Source organism: Mastomys coucha, unplaced genomic scaffold, assembly GCF_008632895.1.
Source record: "Mastomys coucha isolate ucsf_1 unplaced genomic scaffold, UCSF_Mcou_1 pScaffold16, whole genome shotgun sequence".
Lineage (NCBI taxonomy): Eukaryota > Metazoa > Chordata > Mammalia > Rodentia > Muridae > Mastomys > Mastomys coucha.
In genome coordinates this window covers 61,885,748-61,912,367 of record NW_022196898.1, presented here as the reverse complement: position 1 = coordinate 61,912,367, position 26,620 = coordinate 61,885,748, and the positions used below count along the sequence as shown (strand labels likewise).

Sequence of the window (26,620 nt, the reverse complement as noted above, 5' to 3'; positions counted from 1 at the left end):
TCAGTTGTCCCAGTGTCATCTAATAAATGTATGACACTTTTACCTGTAAAAGTATTTACCTCTAAATACCATTCTGTAATACTAAATATAAATTATCATTTTCTTGGAAATATTGTATGCCATTATTTACTACATTACATATTTGAGAGCTTATCTTTGAAGACTAACATGCAAGGGTTACAGAATTCTCATCTGGATGGTCAAGTATGACAATCAAAAGTCTTTTTGAAGATGAGAGTGAACTATAACCTGTTTAAGAAAGAAAATGACCAATCCAGGTAGACAAGACTTGATTTATTGATAAGATTCATATCTCCTCCTTCCTCCAAAGGACATTTACAAACTTGGTTTCAGAAATAAAGAAATTCCAAATTACAAATGTTCACTTTGAAATGTCAAGATTACAGATTATGTTCTTTGAGATAAATTATCAGCTGATAAGTCTTCCAGTGGAATCTGGTATCAATTAACTTAACACTTCATATAAGAAATTATAATAAAACATTTATTTTCAAGTCTTACATATATTACTTAAAATAGATACAAAATTCAGTTGGTGATTTTTAAAATTTTATTGCTAGTCCAAGGTATGTAAAAGAAAATGCCTAAGTGGAAAAAAGAGAAGGGTTGATTGTCTTGAGCAAGTATTACTTTTGAAACAGCCCACCCTATGTATTTAGCTACTAGGTTGGTCAAATGTGGAAAATAATTATTTCAAAACAGAGGAATTGTATTTGCTGGGCAAGTAAAGTAATATTTGGGACTATTATTACTATATCACTTAAAAAGCTCATTGTTTTAACCTAACATTGCACAAATTCATAAATAATTGTTTATTTTCCATCTTTAAAATTAGTTGGCATTGCTGAAGCACATGGAAGACAAGGAAGAAGATTAAGTAGAGAAATAATTGTACATAAAGTTTTCTGGGTGGATGTTAAAACAGTTTCTCATACATACTTTCCTGTCCAAAAATATAACTTTTCTTGTTCTCCATATATACAAGTATTTGGTGAAATCTGGGTTCTGAGAAAATTTGAGGTACAGCACTGAATTAATTTTTAAAATGCATGATATTTCTGGCTGAAACTCAGCAAGTTACTGTTAGTAGAGAAGGGATGGTTGGCGTGTGCTCCAGAAAGTCTAGGTTTGACCACTGTGAAATTTGTCAGTGACATCAAATAACTGAAGTCTTCAACATCAATATATACAAAGGCATTTTATTATTAATCAAGGGAAGGCAATTAGAGTCAGCAGAAATACAACTTGAGTTTTGTATCACGGTATTTATTGCCATCACAGCCCACAACTGTCATGGAATTTGAGCTAGGTTGGAATGAGAGTCACGCGCAAGTTTTGGAAATGGACACAGGGATGACAGTGTAGAACTGTACATAAAATAATTACAATTTATTAAACACACTTTTACTATATCTTTGATGGACGGGAATGAGCACCATTTTTTTTTAATGAATATATATTTTCTCTTTTTTTTGTTTTCTACAGCACCAACGAAATCCAAATAGGAAAAGGAGAGATGAGGGTTGAGAATCCAGAAACAGCCCCGTTGCCATCTCAGCCACGCTACCTTACATCGTTATGACTACTGAAACTTCTTTCCTGTGATTGTGCCTCCAGCAGGCATCATTGATTCCTAAACTCGTGTTCTATACCGTCCTTATTCAAAACTTGCATGTGGCATAAAATGGGTTGGCGGCACCAATGTATTTTTTTCTGTTGGTTTCATATGGTCTTCGTCCCAATCTTAGCCAAGAAAGCAAGCTGGACCGACTTCAAATCCAAACTTCTGGTTCTGATCACCAAAATCATTGATCATTACATCAATGATGGGTACTTGATCAATTTTCGGAGTATTGATCTCAATCACTGTCTTTTCATAGCCTTTTCGGGACTGTAAAGTTAAGCAGAAATTAAAAGTTATTTCATCACAAACTATTACTAAAATTCATGTTATTTCCTTTGTTAACTACGTGATCTGAGAGAGAACTATAAAACTGAGAGAGAACAGATTACCAATAACTAGGTAAAAATTATTTTTTAAAACTAATGATGTCACATGAAGATTTAAACTTTGTTGACAATTATACTTGCTGTATTATTTCAATTGCTTGATTATGCATGGTTAAAAATTCAATATGAGATGTAATATTAAGTTTTGCATAAATAAAAAATACTCAATAATTTACATTTAAAGGCACAGAAACAAAGTTAAATTATTTTATGAGAAATCAGAATAAAATATGTCAAAGTACTGTCCATAAATGGAGCTGTGTGATGAGAATTCTGATAGAATTTGCCAGAAAATAAGGCAAGAGTCTGTGACCTCTGTTCCTCCTGAATATGGGTTTGCTCTTGGAACGTGCTTTCATACCCCTCGCAAGTGTAGGAAATATGAGTGGGTTTGCTTTCAATTACACACTGCTGATTGCTTTTGTTAGTCAAAAGATGTTTTCTTTTTCTTTTTTTGTTTTTGTTTTTGTTTTTTGTTTTGTTTGTTTGTTTTTTTTTTTGAGACAGGGTTTCTCTGTGTAGCTCTGGCTGTCCTGGATCGAACTCTGTAGACCAGGCTGGCCTCAAACTTTGAAACCCGCCTGCCTCTGCATTCCAAGTGCTGAGATTAAAGGCATGCATGCCATCACTGCCTGGTTGCAAAATATGTTTTAAAGCATGGCCTGTCCTCTTGAATTTCTACACAGCTTGAGCTCATGTGTTCTTTGCTCATTTGGCCTTTCTTAGCCTTCAGAATATAAATTATCTGATGCTCTATATAAAGTTGGCTCTTGCATGAGACCTTAGCCCACCTTGCTTTTAGGTTCCATTCTCCCAGGTTCACACAACCAGATTTGGTGGCAAAAGTATAGGAATTTAGATCAGTAATTTGAAAGTCAAATATTTCTACTGCTGTATTTTAATTTTATAACCATATCAGGGCAATACACTGGGGAGTTTTCCATAGCTTTGTCTCATTCACATTTTTCCCCTCTTTGTTTTTCTTGTACCAAACTCATGTTGCTAAAAATCATGAACTTTGTTGCTTGTAATTGACCTCACTTTAGTAATTAACTCTAAATTAAAGCAATAGCTATTATATAGAATTTCTACATGTAAAAACAAAAATTCCAGGGAATAAAAAGGGAAAAATAGACAATTGCTCCAAAGCTGGTATGATGGTCTTCCAAAGGACAGACTAAAAATTCTATGAATGATGTAACAATTCCTCTTTCATTTTAAACTCTTGATTCATGGACTGGTTAGTAAACTGTTTTTATTTTATTTTTAATTTGAGCGACTGTTGTTAATGTTTTTCAAACATCAGATGTAGACATAACAACATATGATCTAATGTTACCTTCTGTTAGATCTTCAAAACTAGATATTTAGGCGTATATTTCGAAAGTATCATATGTGCATTGCCTTGGTGGTTTCTAATATGTTGTATCTTAACACATCAGTGCTAAGCACTAAGGCATTCTAATAATCGATACCCATTTTAAGAAACATTCAGTCTGCACCGCCTCTCAAGCCCAAACCCCTGGAAAGAAGGCAGACTGGGCCTGGACTCACCGCGCAGCCATCGTACAAAGCTTTGATGTGTGGGTTGTTCTCATAGGACATTTCCTCATCGTTAGATCCCAGAAACCGAAGTGCTTTGTCATAACTTCCTGATAATAAGTCATACCAGGCAGCTGACTGATGGCAATTGTAGGTGAAATTTTGTCGGGCAGAGGCAGTCAGGAGTTTCAGGAATGTCATTTGAACCATATTGATGGAATTGCCTTCCACATCTAAATATGAAAGCTAGAAGAAAAGAATAAGAAGGCCTATAAGGACGGTTCTTCTTCCTTGGTATACAGAATTAAATACTGTCTGGGAATGACGCTGCCAGGTCTTGGTGATCCTAAAGGAAACACTACCATTTCATGAAGAAATGTGACAAGAGTCAAAAAAGCCAGAGCTGGGGACTCTGCTACCAGCACTGGCATCCCCCATACCTGTTACTACAATACTGCTCATATTGTAAACAAACTGATATCTCTGTTTTGATTTTGAACTAGTAAATACTCTAAGACAGCAAATGTTCTGTTTCCAAGAGATATTTTAGCATAGTTGTGCATATTTTAATTGGTAAGATAGTCATTTTTTATTGAAAAATTTAAAGAATCTTGCCACATAGTAAAAGTTGAATTGTTTTTATATTGTTTGATTTTTCAGAAATTTTGCAATATATCTACTTTACCTGAATCTTTAACTATGTCTCAGGGACCAAAGTCTTCTAAGATGCTTTGGTTTCTTAGCATATATGTGAATTTGCCAATTTCCAGAAAATGTATAGCTTGTTTTTTAAACCAACATCATCAAGCATAGAGCCTCAGTATATTTTAGTCAGTATCTATATCAATCATAATGTTGTTCTTATAGAGTAAAATATTCTTAGTTGCAAATTATTAAGGTATAACACCTTCATCAACTATTTTGTTTGGCATGAATGAAATCTGTGTTTCAGAAAAGTATATAGTATAAAATTTAACTAAAGTATTCAGATTGAGTCCATGCAAATATGCAATCTCCCTCTGTTTAATGGCATTTACTTAACCTTACTAACTAACAAATTACAATGGTGATTCTTGTGAGGTTGTTAGATGTTCTTTATGCAAAGTAGAATGAATTAAAATAAAGTTAGTACACACTTATAAATATGTTTATTGTAACTCAAACAGATGATAATACACCATGTATATTCAGCATATAAATAGAAAATTTTAAGTGAGGTGGAAAACTTCATTAGAAAGCATTGCTTAATATGGATGTATGTTTATAAGTAAAGAGATTAAATGTGTAATTTATTACCTATGGAAAGTAATACCACTTAAAATATTAAATAATTACCTGGATTAATGGGAAATTGTGAGAAATTCCCAATTAATAAAAAAAATCAGCTTAATAGAGTTTAATGATTTAATTATGACTTTAATGTTACTATATCTTTAGCAAACTATTACATGGAATTGGCACCTGTACTGAAATATTTAAGTAAACATGGGTTTCATACAAAAAATTAACTGTCAATTGTTTATTATATTCATGAAACTAGCAATGAGGGAAAATTACACAATCTACAAGTTCTTATTGAAATTAAGAACAAAGAATAATTGGGTTTCAATGAGACAGAGATTAAAATAGATGAAATTAAAATATTAATAGGTGTGTTTTGACTCTTGCTACTTTTATTTAAAAAAACTATTTTATGATGTTAAACTGAAACTTTCATTTGATTATACTTTCTTTTTCAGAAATCCTTTCAGTTATTTTGATTCAAAGCTTTAAGCTTTAAGGTGTTACTGATAACTAAGACCTAAAGGGCTGGGAACTGTGAAACTGTATGGAACTCTGCATAGCATTACTTATGCATTTGATTGAGCTTCTGAGGACACTTAATTGGAGCTACACCTAAGAGTTGAGATTTTGTTGTATGTAAAGGCAGCAACATACCAGTTTCCCTCTCTTAAATTCACTGTACCAACTTCCTGGTTTCTCCTTTGGCCATGATGAAATTCTTACCTGTTGGAAGAGAATGGTAAATTTAAAAAAAAAATGGATAAAAGTTATGAGTACTATTGTTTGCATACATATCAGAAAACTTCGGTATGAATAGGAGTCCAAAAAGTGTTCTAAAATGTATGGGTCTTATACAAAACGAGATATGGACAAACTTCAAGCTAGATACTGTGAATGTCATGTAATGAAGACTGAGTAATTTCCTTCCTGATTGATTTTTTGGCTGAAAATAAAGAAAAGGGAGAAACTAACCCAAAAAGCACATTACAGACTATCAGGGAGTAGAAATAGGAGTATTATGTAAGTGACTTCTTCCAAGGGGAAATGCCTGCCCATCTGGCTTCAAATCGTAGACTTAAGTTTTCTTCTCAAGACTTTCCGCACATAGTTAGCTGACTTATTTGAAGTAGTTTCCATCTCTCTGTCTGCCACATTGCCTGATAGGACAGGTGATGCTTATTAACTGAATAGAATAAATAAATATTGTCCTACTTACAGAATGTCAGAAAGTATCATTATGTCAATTGAGTATGCTTTTTCATACAGAAGGTCTGCCTGTGTCTCTAGAGATAAACCTCAAGTATCCAAATACTGTGAGGTAAGAATCAGCGAATGTGTTTGGTGAGATTAAATATTCAAACTATATGTAAAGTTGGCATATGTTCATTTAAAAAGAGATTAATTCTTTATAAACTATTCCACTTTCAATATAATATGCAGCTGCGAGTTCTCTCTTGTGATAATGGGCAGAGAATACCATACACTCTCTAAGATCTGCGATTCAGCTGTGCTGTGTCATGGAAAGCCATAGAATTTTTTTGAGAGCAAGCAGGTGCCTAAAGAATACATCTGGGTAACAAAATAAAGGAAAGAAGTATGTGTAAACCATGAGCATCAGTTTGGTGACTTATTCATGTTTATGCAAATGAAATGTTCTAATTACCCTGTAAGAAAAGCAGATAAATGAAAGTACGACAGTATAATTTTCCTGTTTAGTTCAATATTGCAGAAACATGGCAGGAACTGTCAACATCCACCGCCAAATAGCTTGGTACTTACTCCCTCAGATTTTTTATCTGGATAGATGCACGTCTCACCACCAGCTGTGAAATTACAGTAAACTTTGAAGGAGTCACCAGAACAACCTTGGTTAGGATCAATCCAATATTCACCTAGAAGTTAAGAAAAAAACAGAAACACCAAAACCTCATATATGGAGCCAATGGTATCAAAATGGAATGCATTAGATATTAAATTTCATGTGCTGTTTTTGTCATATATCAGTGTATATTTGAAACGATTACTTTATGTTTCATTTGGTTCAAAACTTTTTAAATACCCTCTATAATCACTCTGGGATAATCTCTATTTCTTAGAATTCCTGTCATACTTTGGTTGAGCCCAAATCCTACATGTGTCCTCACATCTTAGTAATCTCAGGGGTGTAACTTACATGTTTTCATCTGTAACAAAACAAGGTGATTGATAGGTTCCCAAAGTGGCTATAACATTTAATAGAAAAAATCTTATAATAAATTCAATTCCATTTTGAGTGGTACCCTAAGATGAACTGCTTTCTGCTCTTAAAGTCATTACTGAAATGTTGTAGAGCACACTTGGTTATGCTAATGACTAATATTTGATGTTTTGTGAGTGCAGATGGTAAATAATGAGAATAACATAAAGTTATTATTTACATAACAATGTATTTTCTTTTTCATTAGATATTTTCTTTATTTACATTTCAAATTGTATCCAATTTCTTCATTTCCCTTCCAAAAACCCCTCTATCCCATCCCTCCTCCTCCTGCTCACTAACCCACCCAAACCCACTTCTCTGTCCTGGCATTCTTCTACACTGGGGCATCAAGCCTTCACAAAACCAAGGGTCTCTCCTCTCAAGGCCATCCTCTGCTACATATGCAGCTGGAGCCATGAGTCCTTCCATGTCTACTCTTTGGTTGGTGGTTTAGTCCCTGGGAGCTCTGAGGGTACTAGTTAGTTCATATTGTTGTTCCTCCTAAGGGGCTACAAACCCTTTAGCTCCTTGGGTCCTTTCTCTAGCTCTTCCACTGGGGACCCTGTGCTCAGCCCAACAATGCATTTTTACTCAGGGTTATTAGAAGATAAATTACATATGTGACAATTCCTTTGATCTTTTCCTTCCATATTTAAATCATTTTAAGTATTGTTTTGAATTACAGCAGTACATTGATTATGCACTTAAATATTGTGTGTGGAGTGTTTATAATTGCTTGCAATCTGTGTGCATTTGCATCTGCATGAGTATGTGTACTTGTGTGGGAATGCAATGGTCAACATTTGATGTTCCTATCTCTCTACCTTTTGTTTTGTGAACGACTCTCTCAGTGTGCCTGGAGCTCATCCATTCAGACAGACTAGCTGGCTCATGAGCTCTTGGGATCCTTTTGACTCTTCTCTGGCAAAGCTAGAATTTTAGATATGTACATCCATAACCAGTGTTTGTGGGAGAACTAGAGATCCAAACTCATGCTTCACAACAGACTTGCTCACTGAGCCATCTCTCCAGTCCCATTTAAAACTTAAAAGGCTCAAATGGATTTAGTACTGGGAAACTCAAAAAAACAGTGTCATCTAATTCTTTAACATTGAATACTTCATATAATCTAGAGAAATTCTTTAAATTTCAATGGCTTCTATATTTTTTTCATGTAACTTGAATACCTTATGTAACAAAGATATTCTCATTTTTCATCAATTCCTTCACATATTCAACAAGCTTCTTAGGAAAACCATATAAGGAAATAAAAATAATCCACAAATTTTTCACTCACACCATAATTATTATCTTGTATATTTTAGGAATTTATAGTTTTGAGTTCTATAGAAAATGAATTTGTATCAATTATTTCAATTAACAGTGCTCTTAAATATCTTTTGGAATTAAGTATTAAAGATAAATTCTTAAGATGCATTTGTTCAATAAAGTAATACATGATCGGGGTGGAGAGGTTGCTCAGAACTTAACAGTACTGCCCTTCCAGAGGCTCTTCTGTGTGATCTGGGTTTGGCTCCCAGCAGCCACTTGGAGGCACACAGCTGTAACTGTGTGCTCTTTTTTTCTTTTCCTTTTCTTTTCTTTTTAAATTTTGTTTTGTGGCACCATGTATGCATGTCACACACACACACACACACACACACACACACACACACACACACACACACACAGAGGATGGGAGGAGTCAAAGAGGCAAAGTACCCAAGTACATAAAAACACTAAAAATATTAGAAAGTTAAAGACGTTCCCTATACCATAAATCCCATGTTCAATTTGTCCCTAGTTTATTCAGCACTCAGCTAAGAGTATTTTAACTGTAAACTTGGCATCATTATTGTTTTCTGTAGAATAGTCAATGAGCTCCTCATTCAGACACATTGACAAGGTTCTGTGTTCTGTCAGTTTACTACGCATTACTCTACAGGCTGTCCATGACTGCCTACTCTAAGTGAGCTATTTTTTGCTTTTACATGAACCTCAGGTTCTTGCTTCATCACAATTTTGCAAATGTTCCCCACACTTTTTCTAGAATAATTGTTTGATTATTACCATGGCTGATCATCTCTTTATAATTTCCAAAGAAATATAACTATTGAAGTTAACATTATTTTGATCAGAATGGACACATTCTCCTATTGTATAAATTAATATTATTTTCATAACATATAATATGCTAACTTGGGTTTTCCTATTTGTACAGTTAGAGGATTATCTCTAGACTATTATTTTTGTACTAAACTATGAGACATGTATGTAGAACCATAGTTCATAAATATATAACAAATAAAGATAATCTCAGTTAATTAGTAATGTAAAGAGTTAACTGTGTTGAAATTATTTGAAAGTACATCCAGCAGGGAGCTCATCCTTTCTAAAGAGCACTTGTTTTATTTCAGCTCTTCTTCTGCAACATATGTGGTTTGTAATTCAATACATGTTCTCATCTTTTACACCTGGTGATCAATTTTACCACATTAAATCATTTATAGAGTTCTGCAATATATAAGTCACATGACATAGTCGTATTCATTTATATTCATTTAAGTGTCATATGAACCCTACAGAAGTCTATTGATTGGCCATGATTTTAATCTTTGGAGCAGGAAGAGTAATTTCCTAGCATATGTTAAGCTAAATGACACCATCTCATTGCTTGTATGATGCCAGTTAAAATAAGGATCTCTCTATAAGTCACTGAACTAAATGTAGCTTTTGACATAAATGCTGATTTAAAAACCTTAGCTTTACATGTATGTAGGATCCAATTACTATTTGTTAGTGTTAATAGATTATGTTTAAGATAATCACATTCTTGTGATGTTTACATTTTGTAGTGCTACTTGTGAATTCTGTCTGACTTTTCTAGAACACTTTTCTAGAACAGTACTTTTCTAGAAGTACTAAGTTATATATAAATTAAACATAAAATTAATTTAAAATCAATCATACAAAACAATAATTTCCTGGGAGTAAAGGAGAGACAGGCATACTTCAGAATAAAGTGGAAAACTGAGACTCGGATAAGGACTTACTACTCATTAAATAACTAACTAGATGACTTTACCACCTATTTATCAAGCATGAAACTGTACATTTCTCTGAAAGCAAAGACACAAGGCAAGGCATTTTTAGGCTGTAGGCACAGTAAAGTATCATTACTATTAAGTGAGCTGATTCTAATTTTTTCTGCCTATGTGTGCAACCAAGGAAAATATTTTTAAAAAAGATTTAGTTTGGTTTTATGTCTATAACTGTTTTGTCTGACTGTGTGTGAGTCTAATATGTGTACGCTGGTGTCTGTGGAGGCCAGAAGTTCCAAAAATACCCTTAAACTGGAGTTACTGACAGTGTAAGCTATCAGGTGGGTGCTGGAACTGAGCCTAGGTCCTCTGTAAGGGCAACCAGTGTTCTCGCTGCCCTCCAGCCCTGAAAACTAGATTTTTCCTGAAAACAAGCCATCATTATTCTTAAATATTGTATCACCAAACCCATGAGTGAAAGTCAGCTATTAAGTTACTTACTCTTATAGGCATTATTCAGATTAATGTACTAAGTCATAGTAACATATTCATATTAGTTAATATTAACATCATCATTTTAAAATAAGATTAGTCATTAACATTAAGTCAGTAAGTAATAAATGTTGTGGTATGCATGTTTATGCGTATGCTGTGCTGTGAGCCATTTACATGGACAAATATATCTGTGCTAATAAGTATCCAAAAATAATCCTGTCAAAATTTAATAAAACATGACTTTGTAGAGAACTTTAGAAAACATTTCTTGGAATGCATGCTGTAAATAAGTTGGTTTTTTTCCTATCTACAAGGCTAAAAGTAATAGTAATTTGTTTGAGTTTTATTTAGAGACTATATTAACTATAATAACAAAAATGAGTGAACTGGCAAGGCACTTTGGGGGCCAAGCAGCTTAGAGCATCTGTTAAGTCATTGTTGACATACCATCTGGGAAGTCGGGATGGCTGAGTTGCAGGTCTTTGCATGTTCGTGCTGGGTTGGTCTGCGTACCCATTGGAAACTTCATGTGTTCAATGTCTTGTTTCAGAGAATTGAGGGAACCAAATATCTCCTCCATGCCATCTGAGTAGTCAAGAATATTATCACCTGCGTCAGCCTGGATGCTTTCTGTGTGTCTTCTGGTCTTTTTTGGTGACAAAATAGGCAATGGCTGTATGACTTCTCCAGGAGGACCCTGCAAGCAAATTGATTGAGTGTCATTATTTCAGAAAATAGTTCTTTAAGTTTATTTACTACTTACATTCTATTCAGAAATTAATTGCTTAGCTATCAGTTGCTAAATTAATGATATGTAATATAGGAAAAGATATATTTTTAAAAGAACATAGTAGAAATATTGAGGTAGGTTTACAAAGCAGATAATTACTGGTATATAGTCTGTAAATTAATAAGGTATGAATTTTTGGCAACATATTGCATAGATTACTATTATTTGTTATTACTATTATTACTACTATTATTATCTGTTATTTATTCTCCAATCTTGATTTGTATAGCTGTATTCATGATTGGATATTAGAATCTCTGGGGACTAGAACACTTTTAAAAAGCTCTTAGGCTATCCAAATTTTAATTATTCAATCATAGCTTACTTTCTGAAAGAGTAAAAAAGGATGCCCCATTATCATATTAAAACATTCATGACTTAAATTATTCTATATTACTGTGGAAGTAAACGCTGTAAGTTAAATTTACTTATATGTAAGCATAGAACCACATTAAACAGTTAATCTATATCCTCACTGGTCAAATCATGTTCCACTTATATGTGCACTTAGTATTTCTGACCCTCAGCACAATAACTCAGATTCCAACCTTTCTTACAATTGGGATGAGGGAATATATGATTTGGTAAGCTAAAGTCACTGGTGTAGGCCAAGAGAGGTACCAATGATGTTCTTATGAAAAGAAAAATAAATATGGCCACAGAAACACAGATCCAGGCAAGGTTGGGATTCTAAGAAAAGGATGTTATGTATAAGCTCAGAGGTTTAAAATTGTTTCTCTTCCCACATCTTTCAGAAGAAACCAACCCTGTGACACTTTGGTCTAGGATTTCCAGCTTCCACAGGGACACTCTGCTTGTATTTTGCCCTGTGGCTGGACTAAACGAACACACATGCAGTTGGAGACACTTTAGCTAGAAAAACAAAACAAAACAAAATCCTAGAAAAACAGAATACAGTTTCTTACATAAAGGTCTACATTTTAATATAGACACTTTGGAAAAACATCATTGCTAATAAATAACTCTTATTTAGCTACAGTATCTCGGCTTTCATCTTTAATCCTGAAGTCAGGTATATATCTATATCTATATGGGGGGGGTGTTTTCATTCTGTGGGCATATATTCTGTTAGTTTCATTACATGTGACCAAAGTGTACATAATTATCTTAAAAGCTTAATAAGTTTATTGTAGAATACAATTAAGAAATATTTATATATAAAAAGTGCTATCAGTTAAAAAACAAATCTTGACACATAGGTTGATAACTTGAAGGACCAAATTGGATTTTCCTACAACATCAGTACTTTGGACAGAATGTTCCTTCCCCTTGTTATAAAAATCCAGGGAAACTATTTCCTGCACCCATAGACCTGTTAAGAGAGCATCGTTCTTGCTAATATACACTTACTGGAGGCCCGGGAGGCCCTGGCAAACCACTGTCACCCTTCTGGCCAGTAGGTCCCTGTTAGAAAGAAAACAGGACAAGCCATGAAGTGAGAGAGAAATGCAAACGGCTTCCCTGAAGCAGCACTACTATTCCAGTGAGAGCAACACTTACAGATGACCCTTTGTTCCCCTTCAGGCCCGCAGGACCCTGGAAAACACAAGGAAACACACACAGGTAAATGCGTGGTCAAGAGCTTGCACCTCCATACTTACCATCTACCTCATATTTCTTTTGTCTTGTACTTACTGGTAATCCCGGAGGACCAGGAGGACCTATGGGACCAGCAGGACCTGGGATGCCCTAGTGAGAGAAACAGCATCCAATTAATCTTAGTCTTAGTTCATTTCCTTTTCATGATTTGCTACAAATATTGCAAAACTCTGAAAATTTATGGGCATCAAAACATTTTTCGTTATGAATTACTTTTTGTTGGGTAATCCAAGACTTTTATCGTTCATTGCAATATCTAATCTTTATATGATGCCACTACCATGAGGACTATACAGACATTCATTATGGCATCCCTAAAGCTCTCAAAATAAGAGCTGATTGTAGTGTGGAGTAAAGAACTTGTACAAACATCTACATCTTTGTGTTTTTTTTTTTTTTTTACTATTTTAACTTAAATCATATTTTTTGATTTATTAAAATATTTTTAAAGAGCATGAATTAAAGCAGGTAAGAATATGGTGCCCTAAAGCCCTCCAGTGATCATCATGAAGAACTATGTGAGTGTGCAACTGTACTGCGCTGACATAATGATCTGGCCAAGCCATATGACTATACTCACCCCATCACCTTTGGCTCCTGGAGAACCTTGAGTTCCAGGAAGTCCTCTGTCACCTTTTTCCCCTTGTTCTCCTGGAGGACCAATCAATCCAATTAAACCAGGATGTCCCTATAGAAATGAAAGAAAAAATTTTAGAAACATATGTGATAGCAATGATAAAATTCTAGTCATAAAATACTTGAATGTTGAATTCATAAAACATCATAGAAAAGAAATGCAGGGATTTTTGATAAGCCTTCTGCATGAAATTTAGAGTTTAGAACATCCATATAATTAAGTGGATCATTATTGCTTTCAGGAAGAGCAGCCTTTATTAAGGATGGAGTATCAAAAATAAAAGAACTTTTGACAAAAATTAGTAATCATTACTTCATCTGCAATAAACTTTAAAAAAAAAAAAAACAATAATGTCCAAATGGCGTACTGGTAACATAAAAACCAGAGAGCTCACTATTTTAGTAAGCACCTCATTTAATATCAAATCTTTCACATTCTTTAGGGACTGCTTAATGTTTAACAGAGTTCTGGAGATGTAAAAACCTTTCAAACCACTGTAATTCCATTATACAAATGGCTCATTTTCTTTATGTGGTAAAATACAATATAAATTCTGGGAGAACGTATTATTATTTCAAAACCATTTCTGATTTAAAAGTTTTACTTTCTTGTTTAAAACAGAAAAAAAAAGTCATTTTTGCTATTCAGTCTATTTTTGGAGAGCGTTATTTAGCATAACCATATGCTTTCTCCATAAGGTGCCTAAAAGGGATCATTAAAACATAGCTCTCCTGCTGAAACATTTTTCACTACTATCTGCATACTTTTTCTTCTCTAAATATATTTGAGAATCTGAAAATTGTTATCTTTTCCTCTAATCAGAAAGACAGTAGTATAGTTTGAAATTGCCTTTTAAGTGGCCTTGAGAAAGCTATCACACTTGCTGTTTGTGTTATAAAATCTTAATAACATATTCTTTTACTCTTACCTTTTCACCCTTGGAGCCAGGGTCACCTTTGAGACCAGGTAAACCAGGAGGTCCCTGAACAAAAATAAAGAAAATAAATATATTGAGAAAAAGCGTTACAGTTTGAATGTGTAATGTCCCATTTGGTAGTGATCTTCTAGAAAGCCATAGAACTCTGGGCTCTAGACCTAGTGGCTACACAGAACAGTACGGAAGAGGGGAGCAGAAAGGCTGGGAGTTACAAAGGTAGGAGTTCCTCTTTACTTTCTGCTCAGGCTTCTTCTTATTTGCACAGTGTCTAGTTCCTCCATCAGGGACAGTAGCTGGTCCCAGTCACTTTGTCTTCTTTGCCATGTACCTTAAAGCCAAAATAAGTCCTCCTCTCTCCAAGTTGCTTCTGGCAACTGTATTGTACCAATATTTAGAAAAGGAACTAAAACAATGGCTCTATACTAAAAATTCACATTTAAGTTACAGAGGCAGTTTGTTTATTGAAGTTCAGTCAAAGTTAACAACGAAGAGTGTTATTGCATTTGCTGTGACCGTAGAGAAATTCATGGTCTTAAAATGTCATGGGAGCTGATGAAGAATCACAATATTAATAATTTTAATTAAATAAGTGTGTGAATGAAATCTGAAATAGGATAGAAGATACATGGATTGACATTTGAGAAGAAAGCATAAACTATTAATTATAATAACTAAGGCAGAATAGATTTGTAAATAATACATCCAGTCCATAAGTACTTCAATGATAAACTCTAATTTCAAAGGTTACAATATTTTCAGCAACATTAAAATTACATAACCAAAAGATTGTAACAATCAAATGATATTTGAAAACTTCAGAGAAGTCATATAAATTTGATATTGTTGTGTTTACATATAAAAACCATATTGGTATAGATTGGAATGGTATCTAATCCTGTAGAGAACCTGGAGATGAGACTGATATGAACTTGAAGCCACAAGAGGCAATGTCTAACACTCTGAATCCTGACCTCAATTTTATTTATATTCTCTTGAATATCAACATATTTCATTGTGATCTCTGGAGAAAAAGATATACTAAGATTCACAATGATCCTACTATGATTTAATCCTATATTTTCAATATTCACAGAAAGACTGATGATGAAGCTTCTGTGTCCAGTTAACTTGTTAAAGCATTCATTTGTCTTATAAGAACTGACGTGGAATTCAAATCCAGGAATTGGATGGATAGCCCAACGTTCTTTTAGAATATCACACTGAGCTTCTCAGAGTGACATTAACAACGAAGGACAATGCAATTTTGGTTGAAGAAGGGTAAACCAATTTCACAAACTATTGAAGGTGAGTTTCAAAGGAAGTGCACTGCACTAGATTCCAAAATTTTAAGGATAGAAAACACTCCTGTGAAGCAGAAAGGAAAATGAATGAAAACACATTCATTACAAGAATAGACTAGACAGAATTAAGGAATAAAAAGATACGTTTGAATTTCTTGTGAGCCAGAAATGGTTTTAGCTAATTATACTACAGGACTTTGTCTGTAGCTCTAATTTAGAAATATGATACCTGACTGTTTTTCTTTGCCTTAAAAGTTTATTGTGATTTAAATGCTTGCAAACTAAGGACTCTGGGAAGACCAATCAGCTGCATATGGTTGGAGGATCACAGGTCCAATGTACCAGTTAAGTTTCTGGATGGCAAAGTTAAGAGGTTTACCTATACATTTTTCTAAGTCATAGGTACTACCACAGTGTTGGCAAAGATCAATTTAATAGAATTTCCTTTTAGTAGCAAAAATGCAGACATGAGCTTATAAACCTGCTTGGATAATGCAAGGACTTGACCTAAAGTCTGTAAATTGGATTCAACATTATTTTCTTCTCCAATTACATAACAAAAAACAAACATAGATTGTATGGTTTTCTTCCCCAGTTAAGTAATTGGAGTTCATTCCTGGTTGTTTATTGGAGACTTGCACAAACAATTTTTCAACATTTGAAACTGGTTCACAATGAGACTTTTTTCTTTTCTTTTGTCTATGTTCCTACCTTTCTTTTGTTATATTTTCTTTTGTTTTGTTTCCTTTTTTATTATATATTTTCTTTATTTACATTTCAAATGATAGCTCCTTTCCCAGTTTCCCCTCCAGAAAAAGAAAACAACACCCTGTTTGCCCCACCCTCTCTGCTAACCAACCCACCCTCTCCCCCTTCCTGGCCCTGGCATTCCCCTACACTGTGGCATAGAACCTTCACAGGATCAAGAGCCTCTCCTCCCCTTGATGACTGACTAGGCCATCCTCTGCTATACATATGCTGCTGGAGCCATTAGTCCCACCATGTGTACTCTTTGGTTGGTGATTTAGTCCCTGGGAGCTCTGAGGGTACTAGTTAGTTCATATTGTTGTTTGTCCTAAGGGGCTGCAAACCCTTCAGCTCCGTGGGAACTTTCTGTAGCTCAACTGGGGACCCTGTGCTCAGTCCAATGGATGGCTGTGAGCCTCTACTTCTGTATTAGTGGAGTACTGTCAGAGCTTCTCAGGAGACAACTATATCAGGCTCCTGTCATCCAGTACTTGCTGGCATCCACAATAGTGTCTGGATTTGATGATTGAAAAGGGAATGAATCCCAGGTGGAATAGTCTCTGGAGGTCCTTCTTTCAGTCTCTGCTCCATAGTTTGTCTCTGTAATTCCTTCCATGAGTATTTTGTCCCCCCTTTTAAGAAGGAACAAAGTATCCACACTTTGGTCTTCCTTCTTCTTGAGTTTCTTATGGTTTGTGGATTGTACAAATGTACACCAAACACCTTCCACCACTGAGCCTATCCACAGTATTTAACAATAATGTTATGCTAATGTTCACATAATGAAAAGAAAATTTAGCTTAAATCTGTCCTAATAAATAACAAAGTACACTACAAATGTTATCTGTATTTCTAGATATGTTCCTGATGAATGGGTACATACCAGCTTTTTCACTCCATTATAACTGTACAAGATAAAATGACAAAGAAAAAATGCTACCAATCCTAATTGTTCAGGAATAAGAAATTGTATACTAGACATTATTATTTGAGTGTCAAATCTATTTTTGAGGTATTTTTCTACAAATATTATTCATGAAGGAAAAGGAATGATGCTGTTAATCCAAATCATTTTATGTTTTTTTTCTTTGTCTGAAAACAGAAATTAGTAATTTCATGACAGGGAAGAGAGTTATAATCTCTCTGTTTTGTATGAAAGATATTAAAAACTTCAGGTTTTGCATATAAAAATATGAATCCAAGGGTTCATGTTTGGTATTTGCTCTTCAGGATATTGTAAAATGGAAAATCCTTAGGGAAATACATAATTCATAAGTAATAAAGAGAAAAGGAAAACAGGAACCAGGCATTTATAAGTGCTCAAAGCACAGACGCAAACACGCCTCCCTGTACCGTCTTGTCTTGCAAAGTATTGCCTTGATCTCTAACTCAAAACTGTATAGCACTGGGCTTTAAGAAAAACTGTACACCCTAAACTTGACTCAGAAAATTCAAAAGAGGGGACACTTTAACAATTAAAGCCATTTAATCAATGAAGTATATCATATATTACAACCCTGTCACAGACTTTATGTGGAACATTAAAGCAAAATATTCAAACTATAGTTCAGAAACCCATCGCTTCTTTTATTTATATTTGTATGCTTAAAAATTGATGCTGTCAAATATTTTTTATTTTCTGAAAAGAAGGTATTTATGACATTAAAATTGACAAAAAAAATCCAAGTTGTTTTCCAGCATATGAAAGAAAAAAGGTTAAAACTACTACAGTATTAATTATGCTTATAAATATCAAACACATGTTTTTTCAAATGTTTCAACAATATTAACTGTGACCTCATAGTGAACAACTGAATTTATTCAACTTTATCTTAAAAGACATGCCCGTTCTAACATTGATTATTCGAGAAGTAATTCTGCTCACAAAACAACAGTGTCATCATTGTGTTCTGATTGATTCTTATGTGCTATACATTTGTCCTTAATTCTGTGAAGTAATTGTGTGTTTGTATGTGTGTATGTGTGTCTCTGTGTGTCTCTGTGTGATATGTAAATACACACACACACACACATATATATACATATGTATATATATATATATATATATATATATATATATATATATATATATAGAGAGAGAGAGAGAGAGAGAGAGAGAGAGAGAGAGAGGATATACAGATGCTTAAGTTACATATTATTGCAAAGATTTGCTTTTATAGCTGTGCATGACGGGTGACTTCTGAAATCCAATACTTGTGGTCTGAGGCAAGATCTCAAATAATGAAATCAAGTCCAACCTGGGTTATATAAAGAGATTACACATTTCAAAATGAACTTAAAACACAAACATTTTAAGAAAACAAAATGAGAAGGCTTTGTTAAGTACTGTGGTCGATGTGGTGGAATATTTCTGTGTAGGGAACTAGAGGAAACTTCAAGAAGAAGCACAAATACCTTACTGTAAGGAGTACTTGCAGACATCTACCTGAAAAGTCTCGGATGTGAGTGTGAACGTATGTGTAAATATGAACAAGGCATATGATGAATAAGGAATTATTCATATAAATTTCAAGTGGATTAATTTTTAACTCCAGCGCAAACTTGTCTGAACTTTCAAATATTTTAGCATCACCTCCTACATTTAGCCTCACTTAAGCCTCTTTCCTTCCTTTGTGACTGGGTCATACTTCTAAATCAGGGAAGCAAACACATGGGTGACCTGGGAAGGAGAGTCTCTGCTTGCCACTGGAACAGGAGTCACAGAGTTATATTCTAGCTGCTCTAAATATAACCCTGCTTGCCTCACAGTGACTTCTAATCCAGAGTATTGGTTATACATATATTGTATGGATATAGGTACCATTTAGTTACACTCACCAAAGGTACCAAAGTGACTATTTAGAAATATAATTTCATCTTGCATTTGACAATTCTTCATTCAGTAGCACTGCTATGCACTAGTGATGTGAGTGCTTTAAAAGAACCCATTTAATACCTACAAGAATTCATTAGGAATATGTCTCAATTATCTTTAATTAAACTTAATATTCCTTTATAGGAGAGGGTCAGATCCCTCACTATTCTCTCTTTAAGAATATAGAGCTGGAGATGGGGCAGGGTTCTTAAGATCATCATCAAGCTCAGGGAGTAGCTAATTTCTTTAAATGGTGTATTCACTCCGATAGTGGACAAATTTAAAACATTGTATATATTCACATAGTATTATTCTCCAATGAAACCAGCAGTTATGGAATGAGTAGACCCATGTTGGGCCTTCCTGATGCTTACAACTGCAATTTTCTAAATAGAATTTGAATTGTTCAGCCTTCTTATACTCTATATTTGCTTAAGCATTAGAAATACAAATTTTGCAGACTTTAATCAGCTGGTATGTCTGATGGTTTTATTTTTAACATTAGCTAAAGGAAATCTCTAATAATGGTCTTCTATTTCATTTGTTGAAAGGTCAGAATACTTATTGGAAAATCTAATATAAAAGAAAAAAAATAATCCTGGTAAATTTAGGGAGATATTTAAGGAAATCATTTTGCTACCAGACTCTGAATCTGTAGTTAGGAGTTCACTACATCAAAGGGAAATATTTCCTAAATACTAGTGCAGACCTGGAACCGACCTAGAATCACCTAGGGCTCAATTTTTATGATAGTAAGTGTAGATAAATAGTAATTTCCTGCTTCAAGTCAATTAGAGATCTGACACCATTTATCCAGTTACCAACACATGGAGCCAGCAGGGATTTTGTTTTGTTTTGTTTTGTTTTGTTTGTTTTATCCTTCTCCCCATTCCTTCTACATTGCTGAAAGTTACATAATAGTCCTAAACCTAGCCAGCAAGGTTCAATTCCTTATTTGGCCACTTTCTCCTAAGGAGGACTACCAAGATCCAGCTATCAAACTATTAATGTCCAGCAACAAAAGCCCCTTGTATCTACCTTAATTAATGTGCCCAATCAAAATTAAACACCTCATCCTGTGCATGTTCCTGCCATTTGCCGAAGCACCAATCTGTCTTCTCTCTATCCAGAGACAGCCTTTTCTCCCTCCAGGGAAATTACCTCTTCCCCTCTCCTTTGTCCCTTTTCTCTTCCTCCTGGTCCTCTATCTCCTGTCTTTGTCTCTTATGCTTTGCCCTGTCCCTCTGGGACAAATAAATCACCTCTCAATAAGAACTTGGTCTTGGTGTTCCCTGGGCTGTCGATATTTTGGATAAGAGAAATGAAAAGAAAGTTCAGATTATTTCAAGAAAGGATGTGGTTATTTAAAGTAAATTGCAGCATACTGCTTCATTGTTATAAGCATTCTTTACTTTTTGGATTAATCCCTTAGACATAGTTATGTAAAGTCAATTTACCACATTGAATCCATTTGTAAAGCAAAGTGACCTGGTAAACAATAATTTTAAAGGCCATGTTTGTATTCTCACGTCAAGCCCATATTAGCAAGAGAGGCTTTGGACCCTAAGATGTTGGCTAGCCAGTGCTTTGTTGCATTTATCAAGCATGCCATTTGAATGTCAAGGTCATTGTAGTGTCCAACTTCAACATAAAAACAATAACATGCTTTTATAGAGCATAAGATAATGTGTCCTATTTATTTTACAAAGAGAACCATCTACTTGGGCAGCTGCCAACTTCTTGTGCCAACATGACCAGGAAACAATGTTTAATCACATTAATTTTGTAGAATGGTCTGCACTGAGAAAATGACAAGTTGTGTCATTAGTAGCACTTTATTCTGAGTGGAAAAGATATTTTTCATCTGAAGTGTATGAAAAAGAAATATTTTCTAGGCCAACTGGTAATTTTTCCATGTTATTATCGGGACTACTTTTCTCCTTGAATGTGTAATAGTCTTTATGAAAAGAACAAACCACGATAAGATAAAAATTCACAAATTCTAGCAGACAAAAAGTTTATTTTGGGAGTTCTTTATAAATAATAATAATAATAAAATGTTACTTACCAGAGGACCAGGGGGTCCATCTTGGCCAGCAGCACCTGGGAGACCTTGTTCTCCCTACACAAAAGAAAATGAAATTTTGTTTGCCAATCAAAACAATATCTCTTATTTTCAAATGTTGGACATATAGAAAAAATTAACATCTGTAAATTTTACTACTTAAAACATACAAATAGTGTAAGCTTTCTATTTTTTTCATTGAACCTGTGTATATATATATAGTTATGTATCTGTGTACATATATTTATTTATATAAGCTCATATACATATACAGGCATATTCTGAGATATGTCTAAAACCTTTCTTTGCTGTCATATTAGAACTTAGGTTTCTCTTCTGTATTGATAAATGAGAAGCTTCCCACAAAATTATAAAATAAATTATAAATTTATAAAATTTTATAAATAAAAGAAATGAGATAAATATTTTAAATATATTAAGTTATTTAAATTAAGCTACTTACTAAGTTTAGCAGAAAATAATTGGATGTCCATAGAGGATATTATAAGCTATGAAGCAACAACCTTACAGGCATTTTAACTCATAGGTTTTAAAACATAGTTATTTTCACAGGAGTCCCTTTTAGCAGAAATGCTCACCACAGGACCAGGAATGCCTCGAAGACCTTCAGGACCAGGCTTTCCTGAAGGACCCTGGGGTCCAACGGGGCCAGTTTTCCCAGGAGGTCCTTCAGCACCAGCTTCTCCCTGTTTGAAAAAAAAAAAAACAAAAAAACAAAACCTGTGGGCACATTATAAACAATAAAGCTCATAGTATCATTTAATGTGTTGAAACACATTTAGATGCATCTAAAAAGTGCTTAACACATCTTCTTTACGTGTTTTACCTTAGCACCTTTTTCTCCTTGTCTTCCTTCTGAACCTGAAGCTCCAGGCGGGCCCTGTAAATATAAAATTGTATTTAAATATGCACCACCTTAAAAGCAACATTGTTGAGGAGCACTATTCAGATCTGGGAACTGTTGATAGACCACTAAGTTGTACTTTCATATTACCTTTCTGTTTAAAACAATGCTGAAGTTGAACAATAATTTCATGTAAAAACTCCTGTTTAGATAATTTAAGAAAAATCACCAGCTAAGTAAGCTGAGGATCATTACATAACTTCAAAGTAGGCAGTAGAAAGACAGCTCTTTTAAAATTGCTGCTGAATAATAGTTGGGCATAGTGGTGAATGATTTTGAAGCCACCACACAAGAGGCAGAGGCAGGTGGATTTCTGGGAGTTTGAGGCCAGTCCCATCTATCCAGGCTAGAGTTCCGGGCTAGACAGAGCTACAGAGTGAAATCGAATCTCCAAGTGATGATGAATAAAATACGTATGAGTCTAAATGCTAGAGATTATTTGTTATTTAACATTACTTAGAGTTCCTGGAATATATCAAATAATATTTGCAGCTTTATTAGAAGTGGTTCAGAAGTGGCTCATTCTATGTAAAATAAAATACTCATGCAATCTAGGTTCATGCACCAGCTAAAAAAATACCACAATCATAAAGGTCAACAAGGAATTTCAATCTTCTGGAAAGATTTAATTCACAAACATGTAAGACTAAAATAATGTCATTTTTACAACTGTAGGATTAGAGGCAAGAAGATCATGCTCAAAATGTCATAGAAGTGTACGTAAAGAAACATTGAATAATGATCTCTAAGTAATTTATTTTATTTTTCCCCACTTCCTCTTGCTTTCCATCTTTTCAACTTTCTCAATGCTCATACCTAAAATTACTAACTGAGGCGACTGGAGGATTGGCTCAGCAGTTAAGAACACTGACTGCTCTCCCTGAGGTCCGAGTTCAATTCTCAACAGCCAATCATCTGTAATGGGATCCCATGCCCTCTTCTGGTGTGTCTGAAGACAGCTACAGTGTATTCATAGGAATAAAATAAATAATCCTTTGTTTTTTTGTTTTTTGTTTGTTTGGTTTTGTTGTTGTTGTTGTTTGCCAGACAGGGTTTCTCTGTCCTTGATTCACTCTGTAGACCGGGCTGGTTTCGAACTCAGAAATCCACCTGCCTCTGCCTCCCAAGTGCTGGCATTAAAGGTATGTGCCACCACTTTAAAAAAACTATTGACTGAGATTAGACATTGAGGTGAAACAGAGTAGATGCAGTGGTAATATTTAGTGAGATGCGAGATAACATATTTGTTTCAGATGTTTTCAGTACTCTACTTTGATTAAAGGCTCATTTTCCATGTTATCTATCCAAACTATATTTATCAAATGAAGTAAATATCAATCGCTTCATCAAACTCAAGTTCTGGAAACTCACTTTAGATGTAAGAGTCAGTGAAGCCATCTTTGGCCATTTTTTTTTTTCAGTATCGCTACTGTAAGCTCACTCATTCCACATACAGTCATGCAGATGCAGTGGACATTCAAGGTACCTCAAATCAAAAGATGTGTATACAGTCTAGGAACTGTTCCTTAAGGAAGGAGAAATGTGCTGAATCATGATAGATACATCAAATGCATGCCCTTGATGTGTTTGTGTGATTTATTTTCTTGGGAAGGAAAAGAGCCTGAAGACCATGTTGCAGCACAAGTGCTGACTGAGCAGTATCTGTCTTGAACACATGCTTAACTTTTCCTACTATTACCATGTTGAGGAAGAAATTGTCTTGTTACACTAGTCAATGGAACATATGTTTTAAGATATCGGAATGACTATTATTTTGAAAGTAACGATAGTAAAATTTACCAGAGTAAGAGTTCCCCTCTCTTTCTCTTGCTCCTTCTTTCTCTTTCCCTTTTTCCAAGGCTATCCCTTCACCATCCTTCCTCATGATTACTATATTATGGTTTGCTCTTATGATGCACAGGCAATGGGATAAGAAGTCATTTATTTAATGTAGACCATCTATGTTGAGTGGCCTAGCCTACACAACAATGAACTAAATGCATTTTTCTTTATGTTACCCAGTCTTTATATTCTGAAACAGCAGCACAAACAGATATATTCAAGTCCCATTGAGAATTTCGTTTTAGTTATTTTCCATATGTTTGCCTAAAAGACCGTAGTTAAGTTTATCACTGAAATTCACTATTACTACATTTTCCAATTCACAAGGAATAGGCATCATATAATGTCCTTTCGACCACCACCAATAGTTTATGATATGGTCTTGCAGCCTGTTCATTCTGCAACTCATATCTCAACATATATGTGTATGTTGTGATCCAAAATATACTGTGCACGATGAATATAAATACAAAATAACAAGAAAATCATGAGGGGTGTACAGAAATTAAATACAAAGACAGGCATGTAGGTTTATAAAAAAAGTACATGTATGAAGATGAGGGCAGTTATATAGTATATATTTGAACTATTTTAGGAAGAAGAAAGACTTTCCAGAGCATTTAATGTCAGATCTGATTCCTACAGTATGGGTAGATGAAAATCCTCCTATGATAAGTACTTTACTTTCTAATCATTCTTGCAGAAGCAAAAATCCATAGGATGGATAGGCATGACATTATTCAGTTGCTCAGAGGTAGGCTAATTTTCATGTACAAAGTCGTTGTACTAGGGTATGTATATATACAGTAAATCTTGAAAATTAAGTAATAAGAAACAAAATCATAGACCAAGAGGGGTACTGACTATTTAAATAGTAGCAAAATGAACTATGCTGAATTTAATCTGAAGTTAGCAATCTCAGTTAATATTTATACAAATAATAAGCAAGTGAAATATCTTAGTTTTACATTAAAAGTCGTCCATAAACTAAATACTACAATTTAGAGTGTCTAAAGTTAAAGGTAAAACATAACTGGGGCTGAAGAGATAGCTCAGCAGTTAAGAGCACTGCCTGCTGTTCCGAAAGTCCTAAATTCAAATCCTAGCAACCACACGGTGGCTCACAATCACCCGTAATGAGATCTGATGCCCTCTTCTGGAATGTCTGAAGACAGCTACAGTGTAACTTTATATCATAAATAAATAAATCTTTAAACAAACAAACAAAAAATAAAACATAACTAATTTTGGTGGTTTTTTTTTCAGAAAATTTAGTATTATTTCTGAATATTTATTTTTAATTTTGTGTGTTTTATGTGTTTGTGTGTATGTCTGTATGTGTCTGTGATATGTATGTGCAGGTACCCAATCAAAGCCAGAGGATGTCCTGGAACTGGAGTTACTGTTACTTCACAGTTGAAGAATAGACATGCATGGAACTCAGGTCTTTAGGTCTTTACAAAAGTAGTTCTTTTAACTACTGGGACATTTCCCTAGCCACTTTAATATTATTTTTGAGCTGTGTATTTCTGAGGACATACAAAATCTGTAGTGGCTCCAATTTAAACTGGGACTCTGCATACATAATATAATGTTAAATGGATGTATAACTTACTTTAGCATTGCCATACATTATCTACTTACATATGTAGGAATTTTTAAGAGCAAATCTAAAAGCAAATGTCTTTGCTTTAAATTTGAACTATTAGTATCTATTCCTAATTTATCAACCCATATTTGCAATGGGTTTTGAGGCTTTGGACAGTTGACAAGGAAAATTATTTAACCGTGATCTGAGAGTCTAGTTCCTCAAAGCTATCCTGCTCTAATTATACTACAGCATCCGTAATAATAAAAAAGTTTTTGAGTATATAGTAAGAAAAAATTCACATCTTTTTGTGGTAGATTAACCTACAGACTCCAGAACAGAAGGGTTATTGAACATATACATTCAAACAAATGAAAGAATCAAAATTAAAACTAATAAACTTGATAGAAAATGATGGTAATAAACATGATAGGAAAAAAGATAAAAACTGCAACAAAGAAAATTATTGAAGTAAAAATCGAAAATGAAATTACACATCATTGAAGGATACCTATCAAGATATCAACAATGTACTTCACAGAACTATACTTACTCCTAAAATTCATGTAAAAGCACCTAAGAACTCCCAATATCCAATTCAGTATTGTTCATAAAGAACAAGTCTAGTTTCAAGTGGAAACACAGAGTCACAGTAAAAAAA

The 26,620-nt window shown here is 34.2% G+C and overlaps 1 protein-coding gene across 1 annotated transcript in view; it reads right to left on the bottom strand.

The window, feature by feature from the left end:
• Nucleotides 1-275: 275 nt before the first annotated feature.
• Col11a1 (collagen type XI alpha 1 chain) overlaps nt 276-26,620 on the bottom strand; it is a 189,704-nt gene continuing 163,359 nt past the window's right edge. The window contains exons 55-67 of the mRNA XM_031375242.1: nt 22,452-22,505; nt 22,204-22,311; nt 21,608-21,661; nt 14,608-14,661; nt 13,623-13,730; nt 13,079-13,132; nt 12,944-12,979; nt 12,794-12,847; nt 11,080-11,329; nt 6,637-6,749; nt 5,512-5,580; nt 3,586-3,819; nt 276-1,912 (exon numbers count right to left, since the gene is read on the bottom strand). Of these exons, the coding sequence (XP_031231102.1) occupies nt 1,766-1,912; nt 3,586-3,819; nt 5,512-5,580; nt 6,637-6,749; nt 11,080-11,329; nt 12,794-12,847; nt 12,944-12,979; nt 13,079-13,132; nt 13,623-13,730; nt 14,608-14,661; nt 21,608-21,661; nt 22,204-22,311; nt 22,452-22,505 (1,335 nt within the window). The 3' untranslated portion in view covers nt 276-1,765. The remainder of the gene's footprint in view (nt 1,913-3,585; nt 3,820-5,511; nt 5,581-6,636; nt 6,750-11,079; nt 11,330-12,793; nt 12,848-12,943; nt 12,980-13,078; nt 13,133-13,622; nt 13,731-14,607; nt 14,662-21,607; nt 21,662-22,203; nt 22,312-22,451; nt 22,506-26,620) is intronic.